Raw genomic sequence first — 15,125 nt, 5'->3', positions numbered from 1 at the left:
TGATGTTCACTGGTCTCTGGTCAAGCGCATTCTCCGGTACATTCGCGGCACACCGACCTTCGGCCTTCGTCTTCGTGGCTCTGCCTCCACCGAGCTGTTTGCTTACACTGATGCGGATTGGGTTGGTTGTCCCGACACTCGACAATCTACGTCGGGATATTGTGTCTTCTTCCGTGACTCTCTCATCTCATGGTCCTCTAAGCGGCAGCCCACCGTCTCCCGCTCGAGTGCTGAGGCCGAGTACCGTGCCGTCGCCAATGTTGTTGCCGAGACATGTTGGCTACGTCGACTACTTGGCGAACTTCGGGTCTTAATCCCGAAAGCTACGGTGGTTTTCTGTGATAATGTTTCGGCCACCTACCTCGCGGCCAATCCGGTGCAGCATAAGCGCACCAAGCACATTGAACTTGATGTTCACTTCGTCCGCGAGAAGGTTCAGTTGGGTCAGCTCCGTGTCCTTCATGTACCGACCACCCAACAGTTTGCCAACATTATGACCAAAGGGTTCCCAACCGCTGCATTCCAGGAGTTCCGTTCCAGTCTTTGCATCGCCGACGCCGACGCTTCGACTGCGGGGGTGTTGAACGTGACATATTTGTATTACTATTTCTATCTTCTCTAGCCATGTATAGTTGACTCCTAGAGATATGGTAGGATTAGTTTCCTTGTCACGCAAGACATCTCATGTATATATTGTGACCAACTCCGAGGAATACAATTGAGTTGCATCCCACATCTTTTCTACACCCCGTCCTAAAAAAATGCTGAAATTGTCACTTCTTTCTTTTTTGCCGGCCGCTCGGGAGCCCTACCTGTCACGCACGTGCCCACTAGACGTGTTTTATAATATTTGACTCAAATTTTGGTATATATAAGAAAAACACTAGCTAGGTGTACATGCCCGAATGTGCATTAACAGTTGTACGTACGTCTGGTTTTGTTATTTTGTGGGTATGTACCTACCGGTTGAGTTCGAAGTCAAAGAAGGAAACATGAAAAACTTGGCCATCAAGCAACTGCATGCGTTTGTAACTTTTTTTTAATATCGTACAAACGCAAGCACTCATATACACGCGCATACACTCACCTTTATGAATGCACATACGCATACCCTATCCTATGAGTACCTTCAAAAAATTGAGCCGACATATCATCTTGAAGTTTACGTATATACGTCGTCTGAGAGTGCATACGTACCGTACATACACGTATTCCAGCTTGCGGTCTCACTGGTCGACCCTGGTCTATACTCGCACGGCCACACACGTAACAAGCGTGCGGCGTTGCGGCTGGCATTCAAACAAACGCAGCAGCCAAAGTCTCCCTTTTTAAACATTCGCGAGGGGGCCGTCGACGTCGTGAAACTCCATGCATCTTAATTTATCTACCCCTCTATGTGCATCTCGGACAAACAACACTACTGCTGAATTGCAAAGCACATTAGTTCGATGATGCGACCTAAGTTTGTTTCGGCGGTGGTCTTGATGGTCGTGATGGTGTTGATCCTCCTCGTGGCGAGCTCCGCGCGGGTGTTAGGCGGAGAGGCCTTCTTCGCCGAACCCGTCATCCAGTTGTGCCGGCATTTGTATAGGCGGCGGCTTGGGGGAGGGCCAGGGTCATCGTGTGGTACACATAGCCCACACGACGGTTGCCCACCCGCCGGTTCAGAAGCGGCGCACATACCGTCCGGACTGAATGTGTGCACCGGCCGATGTTAGCTCATCTGTCCTTCATTTTGCACTTTCCAATTTTGTTTAAACAAAAAATGGAATTGTTTACATATACAGAGTATTGGTTGATATCTCCGCGCCCTTTGATCATTTTGTACGACCTTCTTGTTTCTGCAAAACATGTTCCGTCTTGATCTTGTGGTTAGGTGATCAATCGATGCTGATGAAGGAACCATCATAGAACAATTGTACTATTTGGCCACCTTTGTGGAATAAAATAAAGAAGCTAATGCGTACACTGAATATTACATAGTCGCGTTGGGATGTCCTCCTCGTGTGAGCTGTAAAAGGATATCAATATTGTCAGTCCTAGATGACACATGGATGGAAGAACTATTGGTGCCTTCAGCTACTATGCCCTCAGTCTCCTGCTTGATCTTGTTCACGTGGGAAATCGACAGCCTCTCTAACAGAACAGTAGCCTATACAGACAAACTGCATTTTAGACATGTGTATCTTCACGCGGCGTAACATTGAAATGTTGAGCTCCTAAACTTTTTTTTTTGCACAAAAGAAATTTGTTTCATACCATATATCAACTATTCACAAAATGGGTCACATTGCTTCTAGTAACTTTTAAAGAAATGACTATAAATATAGAGTTTCTCTAGCATATTGTGATCCCTAATTAAAGGCATAAGTTAAATGAGATATGACCCCTGAGTACTCCAGCGTTATGCAAACAACACTGGTTGATTAATGTAGTACATCTTCATAGCTTGCTTTAGATCTCTGGCTTTGCTGTTGTCGGTGAAGTGGTGACGCACAGTGTTCATAATCTCGTTCATCGCCTTTGTAAGGGCCAGCTTCACCTTGGCGGGATGCAGAGCGCCACTGGTAGAAAAAAGCCCTTTAGTCCCGGTTCGCAAAGGCCTTTAGTCCCGGCTGTGCAACCGGGACTAAATATTCGCGACTAAAGACCCCCCCTTTAGTCGCGGCTCTTACGAACCGCGACTAAAAGCTTTAGTCCCGTTTCTCGTGGCTAACCGGGACTAAAGGCCCGTCCACGTGGGCACCGGGGGTCCGTCGGGGCGGAGGACCTTTAGTCCCGGTTCTCGTGGCTAACCGGGACTAAAGGCCTCGTCCGCAGGTTTAGGGTTTTAGCCCCCCTAAACCTGGTTTCTTTTTAATTTGTAGTGTTTTATTTCTTTTATATTTTATTTTGTGTTTTGTTTTAATTTTGATGAAGTTTCAGTACACATATTCTACGCTACTATATACATGCATATGAAATTTTAAACAAGAAGAATTCAAGAGGAATATATAATATATATTCAATCTCGGGTGACCATATACAACTTTGAACAAGTTTCCATACACAATTTGGATGGAGGACCATATACAACTTCGAACAAGTTTCAATCTCGGGTATGCTTATAAATGTCTTCGTCCTCGGTATAGTGTTTTCCTTTAGGATTGATGACTTCCCTCAAGAAAAATCCTGCTAATTCATCTTGAATTGGTTGGAAGCGAGCTTCTGGACTAAGCCTCCTCCGCAAGTTATCCGTCGCCTTCCGCACGCTATCCGATGCCTTCCGCTCAGAGGTTAGTCTTCGGATGTTCTCACAAACATAGTATCCACATAGATTGGTCCCCGGTGGCTGCTTATCCACATTAACTAACCTTCTAAAATCTAGCTCATGTTTGAATTCACCGACAATTTCTTCTGAGAACCGTCTCCAAACCCTACAGGGCAAAGAAAATTAAATGAACAAGGGAGTTATTAGTTACTTGATATTAGGAAATGAACGAAAGAGACCGATCGATATAGAGCTCAAATGATTGAAAATAATTACTTTTGCAGCATTTTTCTCATGTCGGCCCAACGCTTTGGATCCGAATCCATAGAGTCCATGATTAGAACTCTGGAGGTGTGAAGTTCAATATTTAGCAGAATCCAATGGAACCTGCGGACACGTTACATGCACAGTCATGCATAACTCATCAATTAGACATACCATGCATGGAGTAAACAAAAGAGAATGGGCACAAGAGAGAAACACTCACCCAAAATGGTAAGGAAATAGAATATGACTTTTGAGTTAATGCTTTCTAAGAAACTTGTACAAGTCTTTCTCCACGTCTTCGGGGTGATATTGTAACACATGTCCATTAACGATATGTGGGTCAATGAACCCAACATCATGGATGTTTCTTATTTTGCATTCCCAAATCTTCAATCTGCATAATAGCGTACGCAAAAATATAGTTAGGACAATATATATATATAGTGCAGGCAATGAAGAACGAGATGAGGTAGAAATAAATCACTTACAGAACGTAGCAACTCAGCATAGATTTGTCGAGGTCGCGCAGATTGAACAGCTGGAACAATTCACTCATATGAACTTGTACAGAGTACCGTTTGGTGTGATGCTCCTCTGTAACATCCGCATAAATATATTCTTTGTCGGCCCATGTTATGAATTGCTTGTACCAACGTAGCAGATTTCGCATTTGTGGTGGTAGACTCTTCTCCCGCGCATTTGTGTTTTTCTTTTGTTTTGTTTTTCTTTGTTTTTCTTTTTGTTTTGTTTTGTTTTGTTTTGTTTTGTTTTTCTTTTTGTTTTGTTTTGTTTTTCTTTGTTTTCTTTTGTTTTTCTTTTGTTTTGTTTTTCTTTGTTTTCTTCTGTTTTGTTTTCCTTTTTGTTTTGTTTTGTTTTTCTCTATTTTCTTTTGTTTTTCTTTGTTTTCTTCTGTTTTTCTTTTCTTTTTCTTTTGTTTTTCTTTTGTTTTTCTTTTGTTTTGTTTTTCTTTGTTTTCTTCTGTTTTTCTTTTCTTTTGTTTTGTTTCTTCGGGAGGCGGAGGACGGCAGGCGGCGGCGGGAGGCGGAGGACAGCAGGCGGCGGCGGCGGGAGGCGGAGGACGGCAGGCGGCGGCGGGAGGCGGAGGACGGCAGGCAGGCGGCGGCGGGCGGCGGGCAGGGGCGGCGGCGAGGCGCAGGGGCAGTGCAGGGGCGGCGGCGGAGCTCACTGGGGCAGGGGCGGCGGCGTCGGGGCAGCAGCCTGGCGGCGGCGGGCGTCGATCGGCGTCGGGGCAGGGCTTCGGCGTCGAGAGGAGAATGGGAGGTGGCGGAAACTGCTAAGTGCCGTATATATATAGACACAGCTTTAGTCCCGGTTGGGGAGGCGGACCGCGACTAAAGGTGGCCACCTTTAGTCGCGGTCCGCCTCCCCAACCGGGACTAAAGGGTTTTGGCGCCGCTTTCGTTCCCGCGCAGAAAGAGCCTTTAGTCGCGGTTGGGGACACCAACCGCGACTAAGGGTACCTTTAGTCGCGGTCCGCCTCCCCAACCGCGACTAAAGGTCCTTTTTCATATAAAATCTTAAAAATACAATTATATATCAAAAAAATCAGAAAAATAAAACTAATTCATTTTAAAATCTTGAAAATACAAATAATATATCAAAAAAACAGAAAAAAAACTAATTCATTTTAAAATCTTAAAAATACAATTATATATCAAAAAATCAGAAAAATAAAACTAATTCATTTTAAAATCTTAAAAATACAATTATATATCAAAAAATCAGAAAAATAAAACTAATTCATTTTAAAATCTTGAAAATACAAATAATATATCAAAAAAATCAGAAAAAAAACTAATTCATTTTAAAATCTTAAAAATACAATTATATATCAAAAAATCAAAAAAATAAAACTAATTCATTTTAAAATCTTGAAAATACAAATAATATATCAAAAAAATCAGAAAAAAAAAACTAATTCATTTTAAAATCTTAAAAATACAATTATATATCAAAAAAATCAGAAAAATAAAACTAATTCATTTTAAAATCTTAAAAATACAATTATATATCAAAAAAATCAGAAAAATAAAACTAATTCATTTTAAAATCTTAAAAATACAATTATATATCAAAAAAAATCAGAAAAATAAAACTAATTCATTTTAAAATCTTAAAAATACAATTATATATCAAAAATATCAGAAAAATAAAACTAATTCATTTTAAAATCTTGAAAATACAAATAATATATCAAAAAAATCACAAAAATAAAACTAATTCATTTTAAGATCTTAAAAATACAATTATATATCAAAAAAATCAGAAAAATAAAACTAATTCATTTTAAAATCTTAAAAATACAATTATATATCAAAAAAATCAGAAAAATAAAACTAATTCATTTTAAAATCTTGAAAATACAAATAATATATCAAAAAAAACTAATTCACATGATCCATTCAACAAAGTTTGGTACAATAAATTATTACACATCAATTCTTCCCTTGTGTCCCTGCTTGCTTACGATTGTGCCGTATCCATGGAGCATCCTCATCATTTAACTTATTGCTTGGGTCAGTGTTCACTTTGAAGGGCGGAATTTCACTAAACATATTATAATCTTCTGGCATGTCTGTCTTGTCCTCCACTCCCATGATGTTTCTTTTCCCTGAAAGAACAATGTGGCGCTTTGGATCATCGCATGATGTACTGATCGTTTTCTTATCTTTCCGTTTCCTCGGTTTGCTACTCATGTCCTTCAAATAAAAAACCTGAGCGACATCTTTGGCAAGGACGAATGGTTCGTCAAGGTAACCAAGATTGTTGAAATCCACCATTGTCATTCCGTATTGCTCGTCCACCTTTACCCCACCTCCTGTTAGCTTGAACCATTTGCACCGGAACAAAGGGACCTTAAAGGAGGGTCCATAGTCAAGTTCCCATATCTCCTCTATGTAACCATAATATGTGACCTTTTGCCCATTCTCGGTTGCTGCATCAAAGCGGACACCACTGTTTTGGTTGGTGCTCTTTTTATCTTAGGCGATAGTGTAAAATGTATTCCCATTTATCTCGTACCCTTGGAAAATCGTTATAGTCGAAGATGGTTTCTTGGCCAACATGTACAGCTGATCTCCAACATCATTGTCATTCATTAAATGTTTTCGCAACCAACTGCCGAAAGTCTCCATGTGGGCCTTTCTAATCCAGGATTCAGGCTTCCCCGGGTTGTCCGAGCGTAAAATATTTTTGTGTTGCTCGAAGAACGGAGCCACCAAGCTGGAATTTTGCAGAACTGTGTGGTGTGCTTCAGTCATAGAATGACCGTCCATACATATCGTTGATTTCCTTCCGATCGTGCCTTTTCCACTTAGTCTCCCCTCGTGCCGCGATTGAGGAATACCAATCGGCTTAAGGTCAGGAACATAGTCAATACAGAACTCAATTACCTCCTCATTTCCATAGCCCTTGACGATGCTTCCTTCTGGCCTAGCACGGTTACGAACATATTTCTTTAATACTCCCATGAACCTCTCAAAGGGGAACATATTGTGTAGAAATACAGGACCGAGAATGGAAATCTCTTCAACTAGGTGGAGCAGGAGGTGCGTCATAATATCGAAGAAGGATGGTGGGAACACCAACTCGAAACTGACAAGGCATTGGACCACATCGTTCTGTAACCGTGGTAGATCTTCTGGATTGATTACCTTCTGAGAGATTGCATTGAGGAATGCACATAGCTTCACAATGGCTACTCGAACATTTTCCGGTAGGAGCCCCCTCAAAGCAATCGGAAGCAATTGCGTCATAATCACGTGGCAGTCGTGAGACTTCAGGTTTTGGAACTTTTTCTCTGCCATGTTTATTATTCCTTCTATATTCGACGAGAAGCCAGACGGGACCTTCATACTGCTCAGGCATTCAAAAAAAATGACCTGCTCTTCTTTGGTAAGAGCGTAGCTGGCACGACCTTGAAACCATTCCGGATGCCGGTCATCTGGGTCTTTCAAAAGTTGCTGGTCCTGCCGTGCTTCCTTTGTATCATTTGTCTTCCCATACACGCCCAAGAAGCTTAGCAGGTTCACGCAAATATTCTTCATAACATGCATCACGTCGATTGCAGAGCGGACATCTAGGACTTTCCAATATTCTAGCTCCCAAAATATAGATTTCTTCTTCCACATGGGTGCGTGCCCGTCAACTCCCCGCGGAACTGATTGTCCGCCAGGACCCTTTCCAAAGATGACTTTCAAATCCTTGACCATATCAAATATCTCAGCACCAGTACGTTCCGCAGGCTTCGGCCGGTGATCTGCCTTGCCGTTGAAATGCTTGCATTTCTTTCTTACGTTATGATTTCGGGGAAGAAATCGACGATGACCCAGGTACACGTTCTTCTTACAATTAACCAAACGTACACTTTCAGTCTCATGTAAGTAGTGCGTGCATGCATTGTATCCCTTATTTGTCTGTCCCGAAAGGTTACTGAGAGCAGGCCAATCGTTGATGGTTACAAAAAGCAACGCTCGTAGGTCAAATTCCTCTCCTTTGTGCTCATCCCAGACACGTACACCAGGTCTGGCCCACAACTGTAAGAGTTCTTCAACTAATGGCCATAGGTACACATCGATGTCGTTGCCGGGTTGCTTAGGGCCTTGGATGAGCACTGGCATCATAATGAACTTTCGCTTCATGCACAACCAAGGAGGAAGGTTGTAGATGCATAGAGTCACGGGCCAGGTGCTATGGCTGGAGCTCTGCTCGCCAAAAGGATTCATGCCATCAGTACTTAGACCAAATCTTATGTTCCTTGCGTCAGCTGCAAAATCTTTGAACACTCTGTCGATCTTTCTCCATTGCGTTCCATCAGCGGTGTGCCTCAACTCCCCGTTGGACTTACGGTCCTCTTTGTGCCATCGCAACGACTTGGCATGCTTTTCGTTCCTGAACAGACGTTTCAACCGTGGTATTATAGGAGCATACCACATCACCTTGGCGGGAACCCTCTTCCTGGGTTTCTCGCCCTCAACATCGTCACCAGGGTCGTCGCCTCTGATCTTATAACGCAATGCAGTGCATACAGGGCATTCATTCAAATTCTCGTATTCACCGCGGTAGAGGATGCAGTCGTTAATGCATGCATGTATCTTCAGAACCTCTAAACCTAGAGGGCAGACAACCTTCTTTGCTTCGTACGTACTGGCGGGCAACTCGTTATTCTTCGGAAACATATTCTTCAACATTTTCAGCAAATTTTCAAATGATGAGTCAGCTACACCTTCCTGTGCCTTCCATTTTAGCAAATCCAGTGTGCAGCCCAGCTTTTTCAGACTATTATCGCATCCTGGATACAACGACTTTTTGTGATCCTCTAACATGCGATCCAAATTCTCCCTATCCTTGTCAGTTTCGTAGCGTTTCCGTGCATCAGCAATGGTCCGACCAAGATCATCAGCGGGCTCATCATGTGCCTCTTCTTCACCTTCACCTAACCCTTCCCCACCTTCAGCATCATCCTCCATGAAAGTATCACCGAAATGATCATGATAGTTGTCATCGATATCATCCCCTTCTTCATCTTCTTCCATTCTAACCCCTCTTTCTCCATGCTTGGTCCAACAATTATAGCTTCGCATGAAACCGCGCCGAAGCAGGTGCATGTGAACCTCTCTTGAGGAGGAGTAACCCTTCTGATTCTTACAGACAGCACATGGACAGATAATAAAACCTCGCTGCTTGTTCGCATTTGCCACTACGAGGAAATCTTTCAAACCCGTAGTGAACTCGCCGGAGAGTCGGGGACCTTACATCCATTGCCGATTCATCTGCATTATTATTATATAAAGTATATAATTAACCATCATGCATTTGTTAAACTAACTAGCTAGAAATAATACAAATTAAACAATGAACTACACACATGCATATTTTATCAATGACACATGAAAGGTTCAAGTTTCTAACCGCGATCGCGGAGGAAAAATAAATGAGAAAGCTCAAGTGTGGCTCGGACACTTCATATCATGTTTGTTTCAGGCTCTCGGGCATTTCATCGAACACCTTGTGTGCATAGGAGGAACCAAAAGCAAACCCACCACCCCCTTCTGAATATTGTGAAGTGAGCTGAGTGAAGTGAAGTGAGCTGAGTCCTATATATAGGGATGGGCCTTTAGTCCCGGTTGGCCTGGCCAACCGCGACTAAAGGCCTTCGGGGACCTTTAGTCCCGGTTGGCCAGGCCAACCGGGACTAAAGCCCTTCCCGTCCGCCAGCTGGATGGGCCTCTAGTCCCGGTTGGCCTGGCCAACCGCGACTAAAGGCCTTCGGGGACCTTTAGTCGCGGTTGGCCAGGCCAACCGGGACTAAAGCCCCTCCCGTCCGCCAGCTGTCGACCGAGCGCGCTGGGCCCAGATAGTTGGTCGCGGGTCTCCTCCCGAACCGCGACTAAAGACCCCTTTTGTCGCGGTTCGATTATTTTGGGGACTAATGGGGGCGTATGGAAGCCTCTTTTTCTACTAGTGCGCCACTTTCATAATCAGCGATAAGCTCCTCCATCTTATGAAACGTCCTGCAAATGCCACCACTCTCCTCTTCCTTCTCGGACACCTCAAAGCATCCAAACCACGGAATCACAATATGTTTGATGAACTCCAGGCACGGGTTGCCTTCTGCAACTTTTGCAGGACAGTGAGCGTTCCTTATTTTCACAAGTACATCTCGCTCCTCGTCTTCCATGAAGATGCCAAACATTGGATCTTGTATTTTAACATGTTCATGGTCTAAAATCAAATTGGGGAGCTTATTATGGGACAGAATAATAGGTCCATGATCTTCACCCTTCATGTCTCTGCAGTACTCTCTGGTCAGTGTGCCGACATCCGGCTGGCCCTCCTCATGATCCATGGACAGCAGCCATATGTCCGCCTTCTGGAACAGCACAGCGGCACATTGCATGCAGGTGTGGACGACCCTCGCGCCCACCACATCGCCCCGTTCATGCGGCTTGACGAGCTCTCGGTACTCCACGGGCGGCTCCTCGATCCCGCAGCACCTCACCGCCCTCCTCAAATGTTATTTCTGGCAATGTCCATGAGAAGCGCCCAGTACTCGCCGGAGGCCGGGCCGTTTACTTCGTCCGACAGCCACACGAACTCCACCCCGTTGAGGTCCAGGCCTGCCGCCTTCCATATCTCGATCATGTAGCGTCCGATGGCCTGGATCTTGCTTAGGTCATCGGATTTGCGGAGAATATAGGCAAACCAATCTGCCATCAGGATCTTGACCCTGCAGCCGGCTTTGAGAAGCTTGTTGACGTTGAACACCATCATGATCCCCTGGCCGATGTGTACCCATGGGGAGGGATTGCACCAGACGTAGGCGATAGGTGCGGCCTTCCTCTCCAGAAGCGTCATGAGCTCGTCCTCGTCGGCGCTCTCCAGCCCGATGCTCCTGATTGTTGTGAACCTCTCGTCCAAACTCATCGGAACAGCGTTCCCTGCAGCGCTGATGGTCGCCTCCCTTGAATTTTCCATGGCCAGCGAAACTGGATTTCTTGCAGCCACCGGCGGAAGGGCAGTTGAAACCTGTCGCCGGTAGACGTGTGGCGGAGCCTCAGGGAAGACGAGTTGTTCCGGGTGATCGGATTCAAGTTTTGAGGGCAGTGGCGGCTAAAATCCTCGGCTTCCTTTGTGCGACGAATCTGAACCGTACCGTCGGTAATGGCGGCTAGGGGCGGCGGGCGACGAGTCTGAATCCAGCTCTGAGTTGCGCAGGAGAGATGACGAGGCGACGAGGTTTTCCGGGCGGCGGAGGCGAGCTTTTCTGTTGCCACGTCCGGAGATCTAGGCCCAATGGGACGGAGACCAAACGCATCCCTGGGACACTAGCGCCCTGCGCTATATGGGCCGGCCTATTCCGGTTTTCACCCCTACCGGCTTTCAGAAGGTTCTAGAACCTTTCCTGAGCCGTTTTTTGTTTTTTTTATCTTCCTTTTTCTTTTCGGTCTTTTCGTTTCTGTTTTCCTTTCCTCTTTTTCAAATCCGCAAAAAAGTCAAACTCATGCAAATCCGCGAACGTTCTCCAAATTTGTGAACTTTTTTAAAATCACGAAATAAATTCAAATCCAAGAATTGTTTTTTCAAACTTTTTACAAATCATTAACAACCTTTTGAATTCGCAATTTTTTTTCAAATACATGAACACTTTCCAACGATGCCTGAACTTTTCAATGACGTTGTCAGACTTGAACAGAATCATATAAGTTCAGTTTACTGAACTGTGGATATATATAAACTCAAGGCAATGTTGTACAGTTTCCAGGCGACACATTTTTCGGGTACGGTAGTGCAAGAACAGACACCTTAATGCCCATAGATCATACGGAGACAGGAGCATGCAACAAATCAATTGAATGATGATATTATAAGAGTCTAGAGTACTTATCAAACAACAGAAGTGCTGCAGAATGAACTCCAGAAGCACAAAAATGCCCCAAAATAAGTTATTGCCTACGCCGGTACTCCTGAAATGCTCTCGGTTCTCACCGCAGCAACTTCCACGCTGAGTAGGCATCAGTTATTTCAAGTTATGCCCCAGAATAAGCAGAGGGAAAAAAATTATATGGAGATTCAAATCGAAGCACCATTTCAGGAGTACCAGTGTCTTGGGGAGAGCCAGTACAGCTCACGCACCCCGTCATTGCTGTTGAACAGTTCAGACTGGTGGTGGAACCATGGAAGAAGTTGTGTCTTTCAAATCAAGAACAAAAGCATATGTGGCATTATCTTGATTTCCCATTTAAAGGCTAGCATACACAAGAAAAGACCAAATTTCAGCAAACCTGACATTTCTAAATCGCGGAAAACAAATAATGGTTAACCAAGTCTTACTCTAGAATGAGGCATCATGGTGAGCACTCAAACTGGAGCAATCAAACTTAAGGAAGACCAGTAGCAAAACAGTAAACCGACATCCACGCAAACCCAGGATGCAGCAGGTTTAAGATTCACGTATCATACATGGAAATCAATAACCCAACATTTTCCACCTTGCGAACTGATGAACAAAACCAGAGCCCACGCACAATAGATCAAGTGATGAATCCCAGCAGCGGCGTGACTCAACATGAGCTGAAGAAAAACACTAGAAGCAAACTAAGGTGTAACATCAACAATCAGAACATAAGTAAGACCATGAAGATCACACTGAGTGCAGATACCAACATGTGCAAGCCACAGCCACAGACCATGGAAACACTACTCCCATGGAAATCACATCGAATGGAGAAATTATCATTCAGATAACAACATGAGCAACTCACAACAATAGTAACACATTGCATGCAGTTGCAGGTAACAACATATCCAAGTCATGAGAAGTCTTGCACGGCATTCCGTTGCTAAGCCCAAATCCCCCCAACACCCCAAAAAAAAGCTGCTATCTAATGGCTAATGCTACATTAGTTCCCTTTCACAAGGAAACACGCCATTCAAACGATCTGTCGATACCGGCTTAAGAGATAAACGGGTCTCCCATAGAAAGATCAGATGCTTCGTCGTACCTCCAAACCTGGCCTGCCGCACGACCACGGACCTCCAAGGAAGTTCTGCCCGAGACCTTGCTCGCCCACATTTTCTTGGAAGCCAATGGCTGCAGCTTGCTCGTGGCCTCGCGAATGGAGATAGAATCCGGGCCGGCCAGCAGGACAATCACCTTCTGCAGCAACACAGCTCCCCCAAGAACCAGCTTCAGGAACTCAACCTGGTTCGTGCCCCCGGTGAACTGGTCGAACACCAGCTTCTGGACGCGCGACTTCACGCATTTGACCGGACTGACCCCCTGCCAGAATGTGGACTTGAGCATGTCGCTGGGCTTGACTTCACCCGGGTCATCGTAGTGGTCGGTGTCGTTGTCGGACTGCAAAATCAAAGCACGCAACTCAGCGAGCCAACGATGGAATGCAAGCAGTACAAAAATGGTAATTTTGAATGCAGAGAGAGATAGAGCCACAGGGTAAAAGTAAAACTCACAGCCATGATGTGTAAGGTCTCTACTCCAGGAAAGCATCTCAAGAAACACAACAGAGTTCTGACTTCTTTGGGCACTCTGAAACGGACCTTCAGAGCTAACACCTTCACACTTGGAACCACTGTATCTGGGCAAACTTTTGTCACCCCAGCCTGCACATCATCGCAACATTGATCAATTGATGCTAGAATCCGATGCAAATCAAACCAGATAGCATACCACTCAAAGATTTGGGAAAATAGGACTACCTTGATGATGGTGTTGCCGATCTCAAGCTCGTGGGTGGCCGTGTCCAAGTAGCCGAGCACGGCGAGCTGGGGAGCATGGCCGATCCTGACCCTGATGACCCCGCCATCCTCACTGGGGTGCGTACAGTAGATAATGATGCGCTGCAGATTTGGGGCGGACACGGCAGCGACCTCGTCGGCCAAGGAATGCCAGAGCAGCACGCAGCGGAGGCTGCGGCTGCCGATGCGGACGCGGTCGGGGTAGCCGTAGTTGGAGATGAGCGCCAGGGTCTCCAGCTTGGGGCTGCAGGAGAGCACGTAGTCGAGGTCGCGCTCCTCCGTGATGCCGTGGCAGAGGCCGAGCTCCTGGAGGTGGGGGAAGACGTCGGGGCCGCGCGGGAGGCCGGTGGTGAAGGGGAAGAGCCAGACGCCGAGGTAGAGGCGGCGGAGCGAGGCGCCGCAGCGGAGGAGGGTCGCAGGCAGCTGCACGGGCACGTCGAAGGAGTAGGGGCGGTTGACGAGGGTGAGGTCCTCCACGCCCTTGTCGGCGAGGTGGCGGAGCCACTCCGGGAGGAGCGCCACCTCGTTGGACTCGTCGATGGGGATCTCGGCGATGCGGACGGCGCGGAAGGGGCCGGGGTGGGAGGCGAGGACGCGGGACACCAATGTGGCGGCGGGGACGGGGGACGGGAGGAGGTGGGCGTCGTCGAGGGCGAGCGGGGTGGCGCGCCAGAGCCCGCGCCAGCGGTGCGAGAGCGCACCGGTGCGGGCGGCGTCCTTGACGGGGAGGCGGGAGACGACGTTGCGCAGGAGGGTGTCGGGGAGTGGGCTGATGCGGTCCTCACCGTCGGTGGAGGAGGTGGCGGCGGAGAGGTGGGCGTTGGGGGAGACCGGGGAGGCCGGGAAGCAGCAGTCCATGACGTGCTCGAGGCAGGCGATGTCGCCCGTCGACATGGCGCCCGGCGACGGCGGCGGCGGCGGCGACGGGAGAGGGGAAAGGTGTGGGTTTTCCCTTGGGGGGAGCAGGTGTGTGTCCTTCCGTCCGACCGACCAGTGAGAACTGAGATGGGGAGTAATAAAAACAAAAGGGAAATGGATTTGGTCTCACAGTACTCCACTTGCTAGGGTTTCGCGTCGGTGGGCCGGAGCGGTCTGGGCCTTCTCCCTTAGTTGTTTGTGCGAGCCACCAGTTGCAACGTGATATTTCTAGAAAAAATAGAAGACCCGTATTGTGATTTTATTCTGAACTTCAACTAAAAAAATTCTTCCCAACTTATTGGTTATTTTTCAGCAATTTATTGCGGTGAGAAGCACCACCCTGTGCATGTTTATTTCAAACAAATCACTTTATCATTGTATTAAAACTATGTGGTCTACGAATATGGATGTA

The 15,125-nt window shown here is 46.3% G+C and overlaps 1 protein-coding gene and 1 pseudogene across 1 annotated transcript; both read right to left on the bottom strand.

Moving 5' to 3' along the window:
- Window positions 1–2,252: 2,252 nt before the first annotated feature.
- LOC109741954 (tyrosine--tRNA ligase 1, cytoplasmic-like) lies at window positions 2,253–11,014 on the bottom strand (annotated as a pseudogene).
- Window positions 11,015–12,751: 1,737 nt separating this feature from the next.
- LOC109741959 (FBD-associated F-box protein At5g60610) lies at window positions 12,752–14,794 on the bottom strand. Its single transcript, XM_020301051.3, has 3 exons — window positions 13,757–14,794; window positions 13,511–13,660; window positions 12,752–13,397 (listed from the first exon to the last, which is right to left on the bottom strand). The coding sequence occupies exons 1-3, from the start codon at window positions 14,687–14,689 to the stop codon at window positions 12,993–12,995; spliced, it is 1,488 nt and encodes a 495-aa protein (XP_020156640.1). The 5' UTR covers window positions 14,690–14,794; the 3' UTR covers window positions 12,752–12,992.
- Between the last annotated feature and the right edge of the window lie 331 nt (window positions 14,795–15,125).

Source organism: Aegilops tauschii, chromosome 6 (genome assembly GCF_002575655.3).
Source record: "Aegilops tauschii subsp. strangulata cultivar AL8/78 chromosome 6, Aet v6.0, whole genome shotgun sequence".
Taxonomy (NCBI): Eukaryota; Viridiplantae; Streptophyta; class Magnoliopsida; order Poales; family Poaceae; genus Aegilops; species Aegilops tauschii.
This window is presented reverse-complemented; position numbering and strand designations above follow the sequence as displayed.

What these genes read in the sequence shown, in the direction of transcription:
- LOC109741959 (XM_020301051.3), bottom strand. Translation starts at nt 14,689, where the DNA reads ATGTCGACGGGCGACATCGCCTGCCTCGAGCACGTCATGGACTGCTGC. An exon ending in TCGGCAACACCATCATCAAG is followed by an intron (nt 13,661 to 13,756) that starts GTAGTCCTATTT and finishes GATGATGTGCAG; the next exon opens with GCTGGGGTGACAAAAGTTTG. An exon ending in AGACCTTACACATCATGGCT is followed by an intron (nt 13,398 to 13,510) that starts GTGAGTTTTACT and finishes TTGATTTTGCAG; the next exon opens with TCCGACAACGACACCGACCA.